Below are 20,473 nucleotides of genomic sequence, written 5' to 3'. Positions count from 1 at the left end.
CAATACTAATTTCTCTCTACTGTTACTCACACCTTCTTGGCAACTGTCTGTAATGGGCCACTCTCTTACCACTTCAAAAGTTATTTTTCCTCCCTTGGTATCCTTCCAGGGCCGGCTCCAGGGTTTTGGCCGCCCCAAGCAGACACAAAAAAAAAAAAAAATCCGTGATCTGCGGCGGCAATTCGGCGGGAGGTCCTTCGCTCTGAGGCGAAGTGAGGGACCGTCCGCCGAATTGCCGCCGAATACCTGGACATGCCGCCCCTCTCCGGAGCGGTCGCCCTAAGCACCTGCTTGACAAGCTGGTGCCAGCCCTGTATCCTGCTGTTAATTGATTTATCTCGTTAGACTGACCTCACACTTGGTAAAGCAACCCCCATCCTTTCATTTATTTATACCTGCTCCTGTATTTTTCACTTCATGCATCTGATGAAGTGGGTTCTAGCCCACGAAAGCTTATGCCCAAATAAATTTGTTAGTCTCTAAAGTGCCACAAGGACTCCTCATTGTTTTTGCTTATAGACTTAACACGGCTACCACTCTGAAACCTATCTCTCCAGTGTTTTTTCATACTTCCTTTTCAGGTAGCCCGACTTATATTTCCTTTGTTTTCATTTTAACAGAGTTCTTATGAAAATTGTCTTAGTATGTCATGCAGAGGAAGGATATTGCATGACCTGATATGATATCTTTAATGGGATTAGGAATGAGACTTGGGGAGAGAAGGAATGGGGACTGCAACTTCCTTTTCACATAAAGTTAATACAGCTGCTTTTGCTGCTTTTTGACGTTCTTTAGTGTTGTCACGTCCGTGCAAACCATGAAATGATGATGGGAAGATAAGCAGATTTTGCTTGCTACCTCTGTGTCCTAGCTAAAGGTCTGACCAAGTATCTTCTTTCCTATTCCTGTCCTGTTCAGTGAAACATACTAAAGTATGGACTCTGGATGCAGTATCAAACAGGGTTTGAGAGAGTCTATTGCCTGCACATAGAAAAAATCGGAGCAGTGACATGACAACAGTGTTACTTATGGGGGGGGAAAAAGACCCTAAAGAATGGAAATATTAAAATTTTAGAAGTACATATGTAGATGACGTTGGATCCTGAGTTAATGAAAGATTTGAATGAATTAAAGTTTAAAAATGATCCTTCCATAACAATTTTAGAAATATATAAAGGAAAGGTAACCCTCAGTGAGTTGAATTGATTTGCGGGGAGTAATCTGACTGAGATTTCCTGTTAGATTGTGTAGATGAATTGCCTGTTGACAAAATGAAGCTGTCTTTGCAAATGACTGTCATTTTATTACTGATGTACATCACAAATTCCTCTAAGGTAAAAGCAAATTGAATTAACAATCAAGGTGTTAGGAAGATAGTTGATGATAGGTGACTACACCTTAGGAAAGGTCCTCATATGTTCTGTTATAAACTAAAAATGGGCTTTGGGGCACAAGAACAAGTGTTTAGAAATTTTACATACAGCAGGTCAATTTTAGAGGGTTAACATACATATTGCTTGAATGATTTCTCAGTATTCCATTCAATTTATGAGCCCTAAAAAACACTTAATCTGTTTACAGTTAAGGTTGCTCAAATTCCTCAGAATTCACTAAAATAATTTTAAGGCTACACTCACACACCATACAATACGTCATCAAAACTAGCCCACCACTCTCACAAAATTCAACTGCATCAATATATAAATACCTTCTAACTAGGCCTGTCGCACGATTACTTTTATTAATCGCACGATTAAAAAGAAAAAATACCATTCCAGAAGAATTGTGTCCATGCTGATGACGGATTCTGCTCGATAACGATCCAAAGCAGTGCGGACTGATGCATATTCATTTTCATCATCTGAGTCAGATGACCCCAGCAGAAGGTTGATTTTCTTTTTTGGTCGTTCGGGTTCTGTAGTTTCTGCATCGAAGTGTTGCCCTTTTAAGACTTCTGAAAGCATGTGCCACACCTCATCCCTTTCAGATTTTGGACGGCACTTCAGATTCTTAAACCTTGGGTTGAGCTATCTTTAGAAATCGCACATTGGTACCTTCTTTGCATTTTGTCAAATCTTCAATGAAAGTGTTCTTAAAATGAACAACATGTGCTGGGTCATCATCCGAGACTGCTATAACATGAAATATATGGCAGAATGCGGGTAAAACTGAGCAGGAGACATACAATTCTCCCCCAAGGAGTTCAGTCACAAATTTAATAATCACATTTTTTTTTAATGAGCGTCATCAGCATGGAAGCATGTCCTCTGGAATGGTGGTTGAAGCACGAAGGGGCATACGAATGTTTAGCATATCTGGCACATAAATGCCTTGAAATGCTGGCTATAAAAGTGCTATGCAAACGCCTGTTCTCGCTTTCAGGTAGTGCTGTAAATAAGAAGCGGGCAGCATTATGTCACGTAAATGTAAACAAACTTGTTTGTCTTAGCGATTGGCTGAACATGAAGTAGGGCTGAGTGGACTTGTAGGCGCTAAAGTTTTACATTGTTTTTTTTGTTTGTTTGTTTGTTTTTTGAGTGCAATTATGTAACAAAAATCTACATTTCTAAGTTGCACTTCCATGATAGAGATTTCACCTCATGCAAGTACTGTAGTGCATTGAAAAATACTATTTATTTTGTTTATCATTTTTACAGTGCAAATATTTGTAATAAAAAATAATATAAAGTGAGCACTGTACACTTTGTATTTTGTGTTATAATTGAAATCAGTATATTTGAAAATGTAGAAAAACATCCAGAAATATTTAGTAAATTTCAACTGGTATTCTATTGTTTAACAGTGCGATTAATCTCAAATAATTTTTGAGTTAATTGCTTGAGTTAACTGCTATTAATTGTCAGCCCTACTTCTAACACATTCAGTTCAGCGGTTGCAGTGCCTTTAATGCTCAGTACCGGGTTCCCAGTGGTGCTGTCCACACCGGGCCCGTACTCGGAAGGGGCTCATTATGCTTGCCAGGTATAGGCGTCATGGGAGTCTTTCGTTTGGGGAGGCTACGTGAACGCCGGAAGCTCCCTAGAAATCGGGGGGGGGGGGGGGGGACTGCTGTTTCTGGACTGTGGCCTCTTCCCTCCCCCCCCCCCCCTCCGAGGCCCCTGCTGCCCACCACTCGCTCCTCTCCACTCCCTTCCCCCCCTTCACTCGCCCTTGAGGCAGGAAAAAGTGATAGGGCCATGGTCCCCTGATTCCCCCGTTCCAGTTCCCCTTATCTCTATATGTGAATACCATGTCAGATAGAAATTTCAATTGCTGTAAAAGATCCAATACATTGTAAGAGCCCAAGAAACATGAATGTGTCATCCAATGATCACACATTCCAAAAAGGCAAACGATACAAACGAGTAAGGGATACTCCCGAGGGAATCCTGCACCAAAAAGATAAATACAAATTCTGTGCATAATATTTTAAAATTCTGCATATTTTATTTGTCAATAAATGTGGATGCTCCAGTATGGCAGTGGGGAGCACAGGCCACTGGCTGCAGTGAGGTGGGAGATCACCCTGCAGCCTGCCCCACCCCCAGCACACAGATTCAGCAGTGAGGCTGCACCCGACCTGACACAGCATAAGGGCTATGCATGTCCCAGAAACACCCTGGGGGCCTTGCCCCTCCACCCTAGATGCACCAAGATACTAAGGAAGAGGGACAGTGTCTCGCATGCATGCCCAGCTCTGGCCCCCGATCCAGGTGTGAGGCAAGCAGGCTCAGCCCACCAGGATCCAAGTGTGGAAGGTTTTAGTGTGGGGAGATCCATTTATGGGGTGAGAGGGTTCTGTGTGGGGCAATCTGGGTGCGGGAGGCTCGGTGGTGAGACTGGGTGCAGGGAGGGTTGGGTTAAGCGAGATCTGTGCATGGGCTCGTTGTGGGGTTCTGGGTGCAGGGGGAGTGGGAATCTGCAGGGGGGTCTGGGTGAAGGTGGTTGGAGCTCAGCAGGAAGGAGTCTGGGTGTGGAGGAATGGGACTCGGCAGGTCTGGGTGTGGGGGCTCCGCGATGGGGTGGCGGGGAAGTGGGGCTCAGTGGGGTGGGGGTCTGGGTGTATGGGAAATGGGGCTCGGTGGGGTAAGGGTCTGAGTGCAGTTGGTTGGGGCTCGTTGGAGACTGGTCTTGGTGCAGGGTGGGGGTCCGGATGCAGGGTGTAGGGGCTCGGCAGGGAGTCTGGATGGGGGGGGCTCACTGGGATGGGGGGGCTCAGTGGGGTGAGGGTTTGGGTGCTTGGGGCTCAGTGGAGGGGTTCTGGGTGTGTGTGGGGGGAAGGCTAATGTCACTTTATGCTCTTTGAGGATGAAAAGTATGCATTATTTCTCGTTCTAAAATTATGGTCGTGGTCCTTTTTGTGGTTACAGGTGATGTGCTCAAATAATGACCTACAACTTGTCTGAAGCAGTCTAAAAGTCTTTTTTGTATAGAAACACTGACCTATTTTCTTTCTCTCTCTCTCTCTCTCTCTCTCTCTTTTTTTTTTTTAATTTCCCCTCCAGGTTGTCACGGAATAAAATGGATGGTAGCTTTGATTGTGATTGTGGTGAGCTGGAGCCACCTGATCATTAGCAGAAGGCATCTTTTGTAAATCAAGATCTGCCAGTTTCCTGTTTAACTAGACTGTAAACAAAGGAGGAAGAAAAAACATAGTGCTTACCAGCACCATAGAATGACGCTGCTCAGGACCAGTCCAACACTGAATGTATCTGCACTGTGAGGAGGAGGATGTTAATAGAAGTCTATTATGTGCATATTTATTCACATTTTTGTTAAATGTTACCCAGTTGCATGGTAGAGCTGAGTGCATAGTATGTCATTTCATTTCGTTTGAGTTTCTTGTGAGTATTTTCTTTAATGTCTGCAGAGATTCTGCACCTTTCTTGAACTATGAATGCTGCAATCTTTCTATCTTACGCTCAGTTTGAGTTATAGCGTTTGTCAGCTCTAAATTTAAGGGGACACAACAGGCCTGGTTGGCTAATAATGCAATGAGTGTGTCAAAAAAACATATTGCAGTCAAAGCCGAGTTTTTCTTCTCCCTTTCTGTAAGATCTTTCCTTCAGATACCAGTGGAAGAGTGTCTACGTATTTACAGAAGCTTGGTAGTTTAAGAGGAAAAAGAAACGTAAAGAAGAATTTCAAAATGGCAGAAAAGTTTGAAAGTCTCATGAACATTCATGGTTTTGATCTGGGCTCTCGATATATGGACTTGAAACCACTGGGCTGTGGTGGAAATGGCTTAGTTTTTTCTGCTGTCGATAATGACTGTGATAAAAGAGTGGCTGTCAAGAAAATTGTCCTCACAGATCCTCAGAGTGTTAAACATGCTCTACGTGAGATTAAAATTATTAGAAGACTTGACCATGATAACATTGTGAAAGTATTTGAAATTCTTGGTCCCAATGGAAGCCAGTTAACGGATGATGTGGGCTCCCTTACGGAACTGAACTGTGTTTACATTGTTCAAGAGTACATGGAGACGGATCTGGCTAACCTGTTAGAGCAGGGCCCTTTACTGGAAGAACATGCCAGGCTTTTCATGTACCAGCTGCTACGTGGGCTCAAGTATATTCACTCTGCAAACGTTCTGCACAGAGATCTCAAACCAGCTAATCTTTTCATTAATACTGAAGACTTGGTGCTGAAGATTGGCGACTTTGGTCTTGCACGGATCATGGATCCTCATTATTCCCATAAGGTTTGTGGAGAGATGGATTCACTTTTTAAAAAGTGATATCCCGATAGCCTGTCCATCTTAGATTGGTCTCTCTTTGTCTAGGTACTTTAGTAGTATTCATCATTATAATAAAAGTGCTTGATGGGCAGGGTTGGTGCAAGAGGAAAGTTTCTTAAGCCTATCCTGGATTGGTAACTAACTTTCCCTCACAGTATTTTACAAAGTTGCAGCATTTGCTGCTTGGCTAAGAACGCTGGCAGAGTAAGGCTATGTCTACACTGCGTACTTTTCAACGGCGCAGCAGTGTAGCTGCAGCCGCACCATTGTAAGGTGCGCTGTGTAGCTCTCTCCCGGCGACATAATAGAGCCACCTCCAACAAGGGGTGGTAGCTTTGTCGCTGGGAGTGCAGCTCCCACCGATGAAACGCTGTCCACCCTGGCGCTATTGTCGTTAAAACATTTGTCGTTGGGGGAGGGGAGGTTTTTTCACACCTCTGAGTGACAAAAATTTTGATGAAAGTGCTAGTGTAGACATAGCCCAAGTTAAAATGTCATCATCTCCATAGGCGGGCATTAATGGCTGCTAGTGTACCATGAATGTCTTGCCTTCAGCCCCAAAAACATTGAAATTTTTCACCTCTGATGGCTTTGTATCTCATCTGGTCTTTTGAAAGTTCTGAGCATGCTACTTTAGTTAACTAATTTACTTGTAACCTTGCCATGGGAGATAATCCAGAGTTAGTGTTTAAAATTTTGGCAAATGCAGTGGATGAGAGCGCTGCTTTTTTTAAAATCCTCATAAATTTAATATTTTGGGGGCAGGTTCAGCCCTCAGACAATTTGTTTACTTCCAGGGGGAGATTGCATGCACATAACCAGGAAGGGAATTTAACTCTGAGTATTTATAAAAGCAGTATTTAGATGAACAAATGCACAACTTAGGTTTTAAGAGCAATTCATAGATGTAGAATTACAGGAACTTTAGATTATTTTAAAATATCTGTGCATCCCCAATGTACAAATGTGACGACTCACTGGGATTTATTAGTATAGTGTGATCTTCCTGTTTCTTGTTTCATGTCTCAGAAGGGATTTGTTTATTATCTCCATTAACTTGACATTTGGAAATAAGGAACTTTTAGGAGCTATTACCTCATGTAAATCAAGTTGCAAGTGATTGATTAAATACAATCACCATTGGACTTAACTCTGTTTTAAAGGTGGTTGTATAAAATAGCCCTTTGGAGATCAAACTTGGAGCTCATTGCAAACAGTATTTAAACTTGTTTAGTGTGCTTATAAAATATACAGTATTGGTATGCATGGTACACTAAATGTAACCGGTAGGACGATATATGTGATCAAATGGTATAATATTGTCTTTATCTCTGGAGGCTTGGATTACAATAATTTTTTTTGTCTTAAAGAAATCTTATTTGCATATTCTTTTTTCTTTCTTAGGGCCATCTTTCTGAGGGATTGGTTACTAAATGGTACAGATCACCCCGTCTCTTACTTTCTCCTAACAACTACACTAAAGCCATTGACATGTGGGCTGCAGGTTGCATCTTTGCTGAAATGCTGACTGGGAAAACCCTCTTTGCAGGTTGGTAGCGTACTGATTGTCATTCACCCAGGCATACCGGCTGCTGCTGGGGCAGTCTTGCCCCAGCTCACCCTGCAGCAGCAGGAGTTTGGGGCGGGGAAGCTCAGGGCTGGGGCACGGGGAGGTGCTTACCTAGGGGGGGCTCCCAGGAAGGGCGAGAGGAACTCCCCTCCCTCAGCTCTTCCTAGCTCCATGGGCTGCCTCTGCCGGCAGACACGGCCCCCACAGCTCCCATTGGCCACGGTTCCCAGCCAATGGGAGCTGCAGAACTGGGCTTGGGGCGGGGTGGGGCGGAGCAGCGGCAGCATGTGGTGCTCAAGAGCAGGGTAGGGAGCCTGCCCCAGCCTCGCCAACCCTCTCTCCCTCCCCCCCAAGCACCTGTGGTGCCCCCAGCTGCCTCCCCCAGCACCTTTGGCCCCCCCTGGTCTGGCCCCCCAAGCTGCCCCCACCCCAAGTTTTAATCAGGGGTATGTAGTAAAAGTCATGGACAGGTCACGGGCCGTGAATGTTTACAGTCCGTGACCTGTCCGTGACTTTTACTAAAAATACCCGTGACTAAAACGTAGCCTTATTTATAACCCACTTCTGGTGCTCCATTGGTGCAGAAAGGACATTGTTTAGGGTAGGATATGTCCCTTTGAATTTAATGCGGCTCACAGCCCTTATGAGTTTGTGGTTTTGCCAGCAAAACTTGTAACCTCCATTAATGTTTCTGATCACATGGGATGCAAACTACTTCTCTCCCTGAGAACTACACTAACTCAGGAGTTAACTTCTGTCAGTCTAACTAACACATGTACAATTAATGAAATACAGGTCTCACAAAAGTACAAGCAAAATCCATTCAGCTGTTTGAGTTAGGAGTGTGACAAGTTTTCCATACACTTAAAAAAATAATAATAATAGGAATTTCCTTACAGCATTATTATTAACTTCAGGCATCAATATAAAAGTTAAGTTGAGAGCATTTTGTGCTTTAAAATGCCATTAATTGGATGTCATATCTTTGAAAATCGCTAGGAACTTGAAGTTACATAGAGATCTGCCTCTCTCCAGAAGTTTGTCCTGGAATTAACAGATGTATTAAATCTTCCAGTGAGCACTGAGAAATGGGTACTGAAGTGTCTCTTGGAAGCAAAATATTTAATACTCAAAAAATGGAAATATAATGTGCCTCTAGCTTATTGAGAATGAGTGAAAGAAATGTAGCATTTTTTCCATCAGAGCTGTCTGAGTCAGTAACAAAAAGTCCTGAAATTTGGTGCTATGCGTTCATCGATGCAGTTCTAATATAGCACAAACATAGAATCTCTGTATATTAAAAATGCTAAAATATTTTTAGATTACAATGTTGCATCACTAGAATTTAGATTACATTTTTAATATACATTGATCCTAGGATTATGCTCTGGCCCTTTTTATGTCAAAACTATTACATAAATAAAAGCATAAACCATGTACTCGTATGCTTCCATTCTTTTGTCTTGATGTCTTTCATAATGGTAGCTTAATTTTACATCTTCGTTCCATTGTCTGTTCAATTTTTCTTGAAAAATCAAAGGACAAACCGTGTATATTTGTAGTTTCAATTTCAGCCTTAAGCTGGCCTCAGAACACTTATCACCTATGGATTATAGACCGCCTCCACTTTACTTTATCTGTGCACCCTAACTTATTTACATCTTCCTTATGGGCTACAAACCACTTCTTGCCTCACTCCACATTCTGCTTACTGACCAGTGAACCAAACCTCATTGCATATGGGCCAGACGACTCTACTTTGCTTCAGAACACCCTACCCCTTCCCCACTTGGCTAGATGACACTGTCTTGCATTTTGTCTTTTGTATCATGCTTTCCTCCTCCACTGTCTATGGACTGGCAAGCTCAAACTACTCTACCCTCCATAGAGAGAGTTTTTCAGCTGTTCACATTTGTTTTGCCCTCTAGACATGGTTGGAAACCATGCCATCCCATTACAGGCAGATTCACCATTACACACTCTGCTATGCCCATAGACTGAGACTTGTTCTTTATCTTGGACTGATTTGATTTAAATATCAAGATTGAGTATTAGTCCAGACATTTATTTTATTACATGAAAAGAGTGGGCTAAAAAAAGTATTTAGATTAAAGCTTGGCTGCTATGTATCTCTTAAAATGCTACAGTACAGCTTAATTTTGAGTGCCGAATGCATGGTAGCTTCAACAATGTATTTTACAGGGAAAAGGGAGTGTGGGGGTGGGGCGGAGCACTCAGGGCAGGGGGTTGGGGTGTGGGGGGCTCAGGGCGAGGGGTGGGGATGTGGATGATGCAGGAGTCAGGGCTGGGAGCATGGGGGGTGCAGGAGTCAGGGTTGGGTGGCATGAGGGGCTCAGGGCAGGGGGTTGGGGTGTGTATGTAGGGGGGAAGTCCTGTGGGCCGGGGGCTTGGGGCTGGCCTGGGACAGTCCCGGTTGCAGCTGGGTTACCTGGATGGTGGATGGGTCCCTGCCCCACGCTGTTCCTGCCAAGGGAGCTGTGGGCCAGCTGTGTGGGGGCACTGCATCTGCAGGCAAATGGGGGGCGGCGGCAGAAGACCCCCTGGCCTGCCGCTCCCTTCCCCTTCCCCCCCGAAGGGCCACAGCTGTGCACGCCCCAGGGATGACACGTGCCTGTAGTGCCCTGGTATCCAGCCACAGTGGTGAGAGAGGGACAGCAGGACAGGCTGGGACGCGGACACCTCCACCGCGCCTCCCGCCAGCCCCTTTCACTTGCCTGACTGCATGCTGCTTAGTCCGGTGCACGGGGCCGCCTGCAGGAGAGTTCTGGCAGCCAGCAGGACCTCAGCTGGGAGCGTGACACGCGCCGTGCCTCCAGCTGCAGCGCAGCGTTCCAGCATCGGCCGACTCCGAGCATGCACCCTCCACCTTACTTTCACTTCTAGGGGCCGGCTGCTGGAACCCCAGAGCAGCGGCTGGCTGAGCAGGGCCGGCGGCCGGGACCCCAGAGCGGCGGTGGACTGAGCGGCTCAGCCTGCTGCCGGTCTGGAGTTCCGGCGGCCAGCTCCTGCCAGCTGGGGTTCCAGCCGCTGGCCCCGCTCAGCCCGCTGCCGGCCCGGGGTTCCCTTCACCCAGGCCGGCAGCGGGCTGAGCGGGGCCGGTGGCCCGGACCTCGGCGTGCCATTAAAAATCGGCTCACGTGCCACCTTTGGCACGGTGCCGTAGGTTGCCGACCCCTGCTCTTTCATATTTAGTAGGTATAACAAAAAATATAGGATGCACTTACGTTGGGGATGCACAGAGTTGGGTGCATTAATGAGAGCTTAATGCTGTTGTCTGTTTGTAGTCTGCTAAGAGGTGGTTTCCTAGAAAAGCCAATGACTTTTAATGGAAAATGTCACTGTAGCTGGAAAGAGGAGTGTGTGTTGTACAATATTGTAAAGTTCATCTTGTGAAATTGCAGTTACCCTCACAGCACAAGCAAAAGGCTTATGCAGTTTTTTTCTCTCTCTAATACAGTAATGTCCAAATTAAAACCACTACAAGCCAAACTTCCAAAAGTGCTTAGTGCCCACCATTGGGACCACATTTTTGAGAGAGCGAATTGTTCTCAATGGAAAATTGTTGGCAGCTGAGCAATTTTAACAATTTGGCCACTTCATTTAGGTGTCTGAAGGGGAAGTAGCTGAGCTTGCTTGAAAATCTGACCGTAATTTCTTGGTAAAGACTTTTCTTTCTAGCTCTGTGCAGTTTTGTCAGCAGGTGTGGGATTCTTGTATCTAATGCATCCTGTGGCCGCAGGCTATACAAATGCATATTTGAGTCTCTCTTGTTTATCCACCAAGTAGGATACTTGTACATGTTTTCTTCATGTGTGGTGTCAGTTTAAAAAAGTTAAGAGTAAATCATAAGAAGGTGGAGTTGTAAGCCTGTATATCTGGAAACATACATTATTCATCATCCAGACTTAAGTTTTGATTCAGCCTTTATAGGGAAAATCCCAAGTTCAGCATGTCTGTTTACATGTGATATCAGATAAAGAAGCAACTAGAAAAGCCTCCCGCTAAGTCCTAGCTCAGGAAGCTAATTTAGTATCATCTTTACTTCTCTCTTTTTCAGGAAGCTAACTTTTAATGTCTTTAGATAAGTGGGAGGAGGGGAAAATCTAGAGGAGTATCTAACAGTTGTATTTAACATGTTAATATCAAGACATTAATTGATTTTTCTGATTGGAACACTGTCTTCTGAGGTTTTTAATGTTCATTGCCTGTCTGTGCTTCCAAGTTATCCCTCAGAATCCTGCTTACTAGAAAGCAACTTCAATGAAAGAGGAAATGGTAGACATCCCAGAATACTTGGGGCTCGGGAAGAAAGTTGATTATGACTATAAAGGAATTTTTAGAAGGCTTTTTAAGAGTAGTGTAAAATACAGAAGTAATATATTTTTAATAGCAGTTATACATTCACATTTCCAAGCAAATATTTAAACAATAAATAGTTCATCTTGAATGGGGAAAAGGGAAGATCTTTCATTTTCTTAAGCAGATTCTTAAATAGACTGAGAGAGAAACCAAAGCAGCTGCTGCTCGTCAGCCCAGGCAAGTGAGGTACAGCCTAACTAAAGAATTCAGAAACTAATTCCCAAAAGCTACGTTTTTTGTATATATACAAATATGTTAAGGACAGTTAAGCATGTATACATTTAAATAAGCTAACATAACTCCACAAGAAGTGCTTGTGATTTGATTTAAATAAATCTGTCACTTCTATCTCCCCCTTCCCCCCAATCTCCATAGTGAAATGTAATGCCAGAAAACGTAAATATGGGTGGGGCTCAAATTGTGGTTTAGGTAACTGTGCTTCAGGAAGCTGCCTTGTTACCATGGGAACTTACCATGCCCAGGAGTCATTTTGTGAAGATGTTGCTGTGGTAACCACAGCTCGGTGAGGCTGCAGCAGGACTGCAGCAGTTACGACCAGTTCTGACAGTAGGGCTGCAATGGGCTCCCTACCAGCACTGACAGTGGGACTAGATCCCTGCATGGCCAAGGGACCTTCCACTCCATGGCACAACATGCAGGGTGGCTGCTGTAGTCATCCCAGCTCAGTGCAGCAAGACCCCTAGCTAAGATTGCAAGGAGGAGGACAAGCCTGCAACCACAGGGCAGGCCACCCCACTGCTGAACAGTTCCTGGCTGGGGACAGCTCCCTGGTTGACAAGTGAGGGAGTGGGGCCATCACAGCAAAGCTGCAGAGCCAGTGACACCTAACTCCTGAAGGGGCAAGGTGCAGGGAAAGCTGCGGTCCTTTCATGGGAGAGCAGAGGTCCCCGGCCAGGACTATTAGGATGAGTCCCTTGCAGCAGGGGAGGCCACCCTGCTGATGAATGGTTCCTATTGGGGTTCTCCTCCTCCTTGCAGTCCTGGCCAGCAGTCAGTGCTCTGTCTCCCTCTTGCACCTTGTGCCTAAAGGGATCAGGTGTCAGCGGCACTGCATCAGTGCAAGGTATCCTCTGCGCATCTGCTCGCTCCCTCATCAGCTGGGAGTGTGTGGGGGCTGTCCTGCGTAGGAGCCATTCACAGTGGGGCAGCCTCCCCAGTGGCATGGGTCTTGCAGTCCTGGCTGGGAGTGTCTGATCTGTACTGCCAGGACCCACTTGCTCACTTCCATGACAGCAGGGCTGCAAAAGGCTCCCTGCATAGCCAGGGTGTTGCTGACACCTGACCCAAACTGTGAAGGTGCGGGAGGGAAGGTGCAGTCCTGGCAGGGCAGAGCAGAGATCCTGGCCAGGACTGCGAGGAGGATGAGTCCCTGGGCCTGGCCACAGGGGCGCCACCCTACTACTGAATGGCTCCTGCTAGGGGTTTATCGTCATCGTCCTCACAGTCATGGCCAGCTGGTCAGTGGAAAAGCTCCCTTCTAATTTAGTAAGCGTTTTGTGTTTGTGCCTGCTGTCCCATATTTATAGGCTTGGTTTTTTAATAGTCTTCTTAAAGGCAGTGTTGCATGGCTGCCTTTTAAATATGCATAAGTACACTTCATTAACTATTTTAAATGTTAATACTGCACTTCAAAAATAAAAAACAATATTTGTACGAATTTTATGTGGAACACTTTTTTAATCAACTGCTATTGATGTATTGTAATAGCATTCCTGACATTACTGCAAGATTTCAGTTCCGAATTGTACTTCAAATGGATCAATTGGTGGGTCCGTGAATTACGTTAAAGTAATTAAAAGCTGAGATGAATCATCGCTGTTCTGATGGTAGAGGAGCACGGAACATAAAGTGCTCCAGATATCGAATGAACTATTGAGTAAGCAAAATGGAACAGCTGGAGGGGGCAAGATATTGGCAAAAAACAAGTGGTGAGACATATTCTTGGAGTTTGATGTACAGAAATTTAAGACTCTGTAAGACATAATAGGCTAATATCTAGCCATACTACACTAATTCCTTCTAGGTGTACTAAACTACTTTTGAGCTCATTTGTTTGTCAGAAATTAAAGAAAGTTGTTTGGAACATAACTGACTTCTTGTCTTGTCTGCTTAACTTTTAGGTGCACATGAACTTGAACAGATGCAGCTGATTTTAGAGTCAATTCCTGTTGTGCATGAGGAGGACCGTCAGGAGCTTCTCAGTGTAATCCCAGTTTACATTAAAAATGATATGACTGAGCCGCACAAACCTTTAACACAGCTGCTTCCAGGCATCAGTCCTGAAGGTAAGTGGTTCTGAAAAAAATCTAATTTTAGTCCCTGTAAATTAAAAACCATAAAAATCATAGCTGACAACTTTACAGTGAACATTTTTGGCACCAACTTGGTTATGTATTAAGCATGTTTTCATGGATGGCAGGGTCGATGCTATATATGACGTCACGTTTGACTCCTGGTCATTCTCCAGAATAGGAATTTTGTGGAGGCAGTTGTTTCCAGCCCTTGTGAGAAATGGAGCATCTTGGATCACTTTATTATAGCTACTTCGTCAGTGCTAGAGGAGTGTTGCATGGCTTTGCAGGGAGCCATAGAAAGAGGGGATATCTTTGTGACCATTCAAATAATGCTGAGGGGTGGAGGGGGTTGTTGAGACGTTAATCCTCTAAGGATGTGAATGTGAGCATGTGAATGATGTAATTGCTTCAGGAGTATACAGTAATTGTTCTGAAAACATTTTAGGCACTATTTTTTCAAAATAGAAAAGTTTTGGTTCAAGTATTCCTGCTTGAACAAAACATTTTGAATCTTTTTTTTTTTTACCATTCCTGGGTAGAAGTCAGTGGCACTTGCTAGCTTGATTTAGACCATGCTAACTCGATTAACTTAAAACTAATAAGAAATTCTCTTTTAAAAATCACCACTTATTGCTGTATTCTGCCTTTCCAGATTTATAGTTACAGTCAATGTTCCCTCTAATTTTTTACATCCCATGTGCGGAATGAATTTTATGTGCACCAATATGGAGGTGATGTGTGGTGGGGGTGGGGGCGAGGGGTTTGGAGTGTGGGGGAGGGGTCTCAGGGCTGGAGCAGAGGGTTGGGGTGCAGGGGGGATGAGGGCTCTGGCTGGGGGTGTGGGCTCTGGTGGGGATGAGGGGTTTGGGGTGCATGAGGGGGCCCTGGGCTGGGGCAGAGGGTTGGGGTGCTGGGGATGTGAGCTCTATGGTGGGGCTGGGGATGAGGGGGTTGGGGTGCAGGCTGCCCCAGGGCTGCGGTGAGGAGAGAGGACTCCCCCCAGCCCTCTCTTGCCGCAGCAGCCCGGGGCCAGGGAGAGGCACCTCTGCCCGGCTGTGGTAGCTCTAGGGGCTGGGGCTGGGGCCAGGGGAGAGGTGCCTCTCCCTGCCTGCGCAACCCTTGATAGCTTGCTGCATGGCCACGCAGCTTAGAGGGAACTTAGATTACTGTATAGATTTTTGTCCACATTGATTTTATCACCTGGTTGCTTTGTCTTAAAATCATTCTGTAGCCTTTAAGTCTCAATGTTTTCAACAGTCTTTGACATAGACATACACGTGTAAAATAAAGCAGTGTGTTTATAATCCCCAGGTGTAATTGTTTCAGGAATAAAGATTTTCAGCTTCTAATTACTGATCACTGATGTGGTTTTACTCTCCAGCACTGGACTTCCTGGAGCAAATTTTGACATTTAGTCCCATGGATCGATTGACAGCAGAAGAAGCTTTGTCCCATTCTTATATGAGCATTTACTCCTTTCCAACGGATGAGCCCATTTCAAGTCATCCTTTTCACATTGAAGATGAGGTTGATGATATTCTGCTCATGGATGAAAGTCACAGCCATATTTATAATTGGGAAAGGTAAATTTATTCCAAATTTGTTTAGATATTAATGAATTGTCTTGTGCCGCTGAATCATGACATCTCCCTTAAATCTAAAGTAAGAGGCTATATCTGAGATGCTATGAGTACATCACTGTAAGAGCAGTAGAACTCTGCAGAAAGCAGGAATAAGTATTCCCATGGTGAGAAGTCTTTCCTCCTCCTTCCCCCTCCACCTCCCCAGAAACCCCAATTGTATTTTAATTGATTTTTCTAAATTAACATGAGGATATGAATTTTCCCACAGCTTGTCTCTGTAACTAGTCTTTATGCGCTTTATAATTGTCCGCTGCAATATAAAGCACAACAAAGACTGACTTGGATATGGTGATGTATGACTATTTTTCAGTCTGCTAGACTTTTAAGATTAATTTTTTTTTAACTTTCTTCAGTAAGACAAATTGGTCAGGAATGCAAATTTTCCATATTCTACATTCAGTAAATACACTAGTAAAAGCATAGAATTGCAATAGTCATATTTAAAAATATCTTTACTTAAAATAGCATTTCTGATAGGAGAATATTTGTGGGGGGGGATTCTTAATTTGGGTTAAATCTCATATTTTAGTGATTTATATTCTGGGATTTAAAATTATTAAAGACATGCATGTATAAATTACCATATTCAGGATGCATTTAAAAATCTAAAATACAGATACAGCCCAGATCAGTTAAGAAATTACTTGCATATGTTGAATTGTAAATGGTCTAGCGTTTTTTTTTTTTTTTTTTTTTTTTTTTTTTTTGTCTGGGATAATTTTGTAATCAAGAAGGTTTATTTTCATTCACTAACTCTAGGAAATTAATTATTACAGATACCATGAAAGTCAGTTTTCAGATCATGACTGGCCTATTCATAATAACTTTGAAGCTGATGAAGTTCAGCGTGATCCAAGGGCTCTTTCTGATGTCACTGATGAGGAAGAAGTGCAAGTAGATCCTCGCAAATATTTGGATGGAGATCGTGAAAAGTATCTGGAGGATCCTGCTTTTGACACACACTTCTCTACTGAGCCTTGCTGGCAATATCCCGACCACCATGAAAACAAGTACTGTGATCTGGAATGTAGCCACACTTGTAATTACAAAATGAGGTCATCTTCATACCTAGATAACTTAGTTTGGCGAGATAGTGAAGTTAACCATTACTATGAGCCCAAGCTTATTATAGATCTTTCTAACTGGAAGGAGCAGAGCAAAGAAAAGTCTGATAAGAAAGGCAAGTCAAAATGTGAAAGGAATGGATTGGTGAAAGCTCAGATAGCTCTTGAGGAAGCATCACAGCAGCTTGTTGAAAAAGAAAGGGAGAAGAATCAAGGGTTTGACTTTGATTCATTTATAGCAGGAACCATTCAACTTAGTTTACAACATGAGTCTACTGATGTTGATAAATTAAATGACTTGAATAGCTCAGTGTCCCAACTGGAATTGAAAGCCTTAATATCAAAGTCAGTAAGCAGAGAGAAACAGGAAAAAGGAATGGCCAACTTGGCACAGTTGGAAGCGCTGTACCAAACTTCTTGGGATAGCCAGTTTGTAAGTGATGGGGAGGAGTGCTTCCTCATAGATCAGTTTTGTTGTGAAGTCAGGAAAGATGAACAAATTGAAAAAGAAAACACTTACACCAGTTATTTGGACAAGTTCTTTAGTAAGAAAGAAGATACAGAAATGCTAGAAACTGAGCCAGTAGAAGATGGGAAGCTTGGGGAGAAGGAAAGAGAAGAGAGCTTTCTTAGTAACAGTGGGGAGTTTCTCTTTAACAAGCAGTTAGAGGCTATAGGTATCCCTCAGTTTCACAGTCCTGTTGGTTCACCACTTAAATCAATTCAGGCCACATTAACACCTTCTGCTATGAAATCATCTCCCCAAATTCCCCATAAAACATACAGCAGCATTCTGAAACATCTAAATTAAAACACTCAGCAGACATTTTTTTGGTATTCTTCATGAGATGTTTTTGTCTTTTTTATTACTAGTGTAAGTAATTTTTTTACTTGAATCAGATGGTGTAATTTTGGTATGGATTTCATTAGCTTTCTGTTTACCATCATTTTTACAATCCAGAATTAATTTCTATACATGAGTTAGTTTTTTGTTTTTAAACTGGCATGTCGTTTGCACACAAAATAAAAGAATAGAGCAGAATAATGCAAAATGTAGGAGGAAACAGAAAAAAATGCACTAAACCAAGTAAAAACATTCTGTCAGTAAAACAGTTGTCCATGTTTTGCAGAAAAAAGAATCTTGCCTTGAAATTTACACAGTGAGACTGTACATAATTGCATGAAAATATCTATTTTTCCCTGAAACATTTTTTCATTCGTGTATTAGTTTTTCATACTGTAAACATTTCTTAGACACATGATACCAGCAGCAACTGAAAATGAATGCAGAATTTGGTACGCATGTGTTATCTACCTCAAGGTAACAGCAGTATGTGGCAAAACATTAATCACCCATAGTGCTTCTCATTATGCACTTCTCTTTAGCCAGCATTATCATAGTAGCTATTTTTCCTGAAAAATCATTCAATATTTATAAATGTTCTGGTATGCATTCTTTATAGTGAAGTGTTAATATGTGGCACTTTTATTTATTTTAACAAATAAATGTTTTCTGTAATTACAGAAAGTCAACTTAATTTTTGAAGTTACTTGGCAGATAAGGTTTTTGTTTAGCACTATGGTTTATTGCCTACATATCTGAATATATAATAACATTGGCTTATTCTGAGGCTGTCCAATACATCTATTTTTTTTTAAGTTTTCATTTCAAGTAAAGCACTCACTGTGTATAGGAATTTGTAATTTGGGGGTGCTTGATCTCTCTACAAAAATTTAGGAATTGCTTTATTATAAAATGCTCCTAGAAATCTTAATTGTGTTCTTTTTTTTTTTTTAAATTTTGTAATGTTAGTTGTGTGCATGGAAATAATTAAGGTACATTATTATTGTAGGTTAAAAGTTCTATATGGTGAAACATTTTGCTTTTACTGTATGTTTTTACCGAATAATTCCCAGCCCCAAAACAAGCATGAATAAAATTAGGTTAAATGTAGCATGTAGCATCTTGGTCTTCTGGAAATTTGTTTTACCTTCTGTTTTTTATTTGTTTGTTGTTTTTTTGGGTTTTTTGGGATACTGTATGTATTATTGGCTCCCCTGTTTAAAGAAAGACAAATAAAACATGGCCAGCAAAAAATGACTCTCGTTTCGCTATTTGTACAATGAGAATTACCTGCTGCGTTGTAACTTAGGTAGATGTCACCATTTATATTGTGGCCTGTGTGCCTGCCCCCAGTTTTAAATGGTTTCTGTTGCACCCTCAGCCTATGATAACTTGAGTGTTGCCAGATAGAAAACAAAACTCCCTTTGTAGTGGAAACAAACCCTAGGTGATGTATTACTGGATCTCCTACTGTAGCAGTATCCTGTAATATTACATTTATGAAGGTCACAAATGTGCTGTATTGAGACTATACTCTTTGGAGGCAGATGAGGAGTAGCTTCTATACATCTGATCAATGAAAATTCAGTTATTGTAGGTGAAAATCTTTAATTTATAAATAAGCATTACTGCTTTCATTGACCGCACACAGCAACAAAACAGCATGGCTATGAGCATAATTTTCCAAGAGTACCAGCAAATTTTCAAGGTACCCTTTCTCTTTTGGCCACTGCTTGGAGCCCTGCTTATACAGGGTCAGATTATGCCCTCCTATTCCACATGCATAAACAGGTCACATGGTGGGGAAGGAAGGGGCTCCTCATGTCCTGCCCTATCACCATAGCCTATGCTCCCTGAAGCGCATAGGCATAGGGAAGAAATTAAGCCATGTCTGCCCCAAATGCATGGGACAGCAAAATTGGCTAGATTGACTAGAGTATGCGGCCTGAAAGCTAGTCCTACCTGCAGGTCTGGCATGATGTACCCTCAACATGGCACAAATGAGCATTGTTTTACAAATTGTTAGGATCTAGGCATCTAGCCCTTTTGTAACTGCATATCAAATAGGCAGCACTTCATAATGTGTATGTGGAGAGAACTAACATGGTGTTGATGCTGTAGCCTTAGCCCTTCTCCCAAATCTCTCCACCCTTCCGTAGGGGGTTATCCAGTCCCATCTGCAGAGCTCCTCAAACGATGGAGCAACAAGCTGAACATGGCACACAAATGGCCATTTGGGGCTAGCTAGTGTAAAGTGTTTTAGCAAAGACACATTGTGTCCTGAGTTCAAACTGTCATCTTGGTGTGCTGGACCCCTCTATGACCTCTTTTTGCCTAGGATGGAGAGTGGGAGGAGGAGACTGTTTTGAAATGAACTATGGTAAGTAGTCCATTCTGAAACTGGATGAGAAGAGTGGGTATGAAATTATTAGAAATTGCAAACCAAATTCAGCCCAGAAGCCCACTACTGTCAGTGTGGGCTGATTCTCCACTGCCTCACATCGTATGTAACATGAGTGCAAAAATACTACCACCTCAGAATGTGAGCATTTTACACCCATAAATAGGACACTTTGTGAAGAATCTGATGCCAAGTCTAAATCGAGTATGATATTTCACGGCTGTAGACCTCCAGGAGTTCTGTGTAGAAAAGAGTGCTTTATGGACATTACTCGTTTATTTTGGTGGGAAGTAGTATTCTGAGAGAGGCCTGGGTCTGTGATCACCTGGAGCGTCCAGCTGGTCTATGCTCTTGCTGAGAGGCCAAGGCAGTGGCTTAGCAGAACAAATCCTCTTAGAGCAGATAATTAAAGGAGGTGGAAATGCATCAGAAGTAAGAGGCAAAGTTAAGTCTATTGCTAATAATTGACAACAGGCTGGTCAGGTCTTTGGTCCTTCCTTGCCAGCCTGCAAAAAT

At 42.9% G+C, this 20,473-nt stretch overlaps 1 protein-coding gene across 1 annotated transcript; it reads left to right on the top strand.

Moving 5' to 3' along the window:
* The first annotated feature begins 5,149 nt into the window (after positions 1 to 5,149).
* MAPK6 (mitogen-activated protein kinase 6) lies at positions 5,150 to 18,788 on the top strand. Its single transcript, XM_065411661.1, has 5 exons — positions 5,150 to 5,704; positions 7,145 to 7,289; positions 13,832 to 13,996; positions 15,387 to 15,588; positions 16,425 to 18,788. Exons 1-5 carry the CDS (start codon positions 5,150 to 5,152, stop codon positions 17,521 to 17,523), a joined length of 2,166 nt encoding a protein of 721 aa, XP_065267733.1. The 3' UTR covers positions 17,524 to 18,788.
* The last annotated feature ends 1,685 nt before the right edge of the window (positions 18,789 to 20,473 follow it).

The sequence above is a fragment of the Emys orbicularis genome, chromosome 10 (genome assembly GCF_028017835.1).
Source record: "Emys orbicularis isolate rEmyOrb1 chromosome 10, rEmyOrb1.hap1, whole genome shotgun sequence".
Taxonomy (NCBI): domain Eukaryota; kingdom Metazoa; phylum Chordata; order Testudines; family Emydidae; genus Emys; species Emys orbicularis.
The sequence above is the reverse complement of the archived record's forward strand: the minus strand, read 5'-3'. Positions and strand labels throughout refer to the sequence as shown.

What these genes read in the sequence shown, in the direction of transcription:
- MAPK6 (XM_065411661.1), top strand. Translation starts at nt 5,150, where the DNA reads ATGGCAGAAAAGTTTGAAAGTCTCATGAACATTCATGGTTTTGATCTG. An exon ending in TGGGAAAACCCTCTTTGCAG is followed by an intron (nt 7,290 to 13,831) that starts GTTGGTAGCGTA and finishes CTTAACTTTTAG; the next exon opens with GTGCACATGAACTTGAACAG. An exon ending in TCCAGGCATCAGTCCTGAAG is followed by an intron (nt 13,997 to 15,386) that starts GTAAGTGGTTCT and finishes TTTACTCTCCAG; the next exon opens with CACTGGACTTCCTGGAGCAA.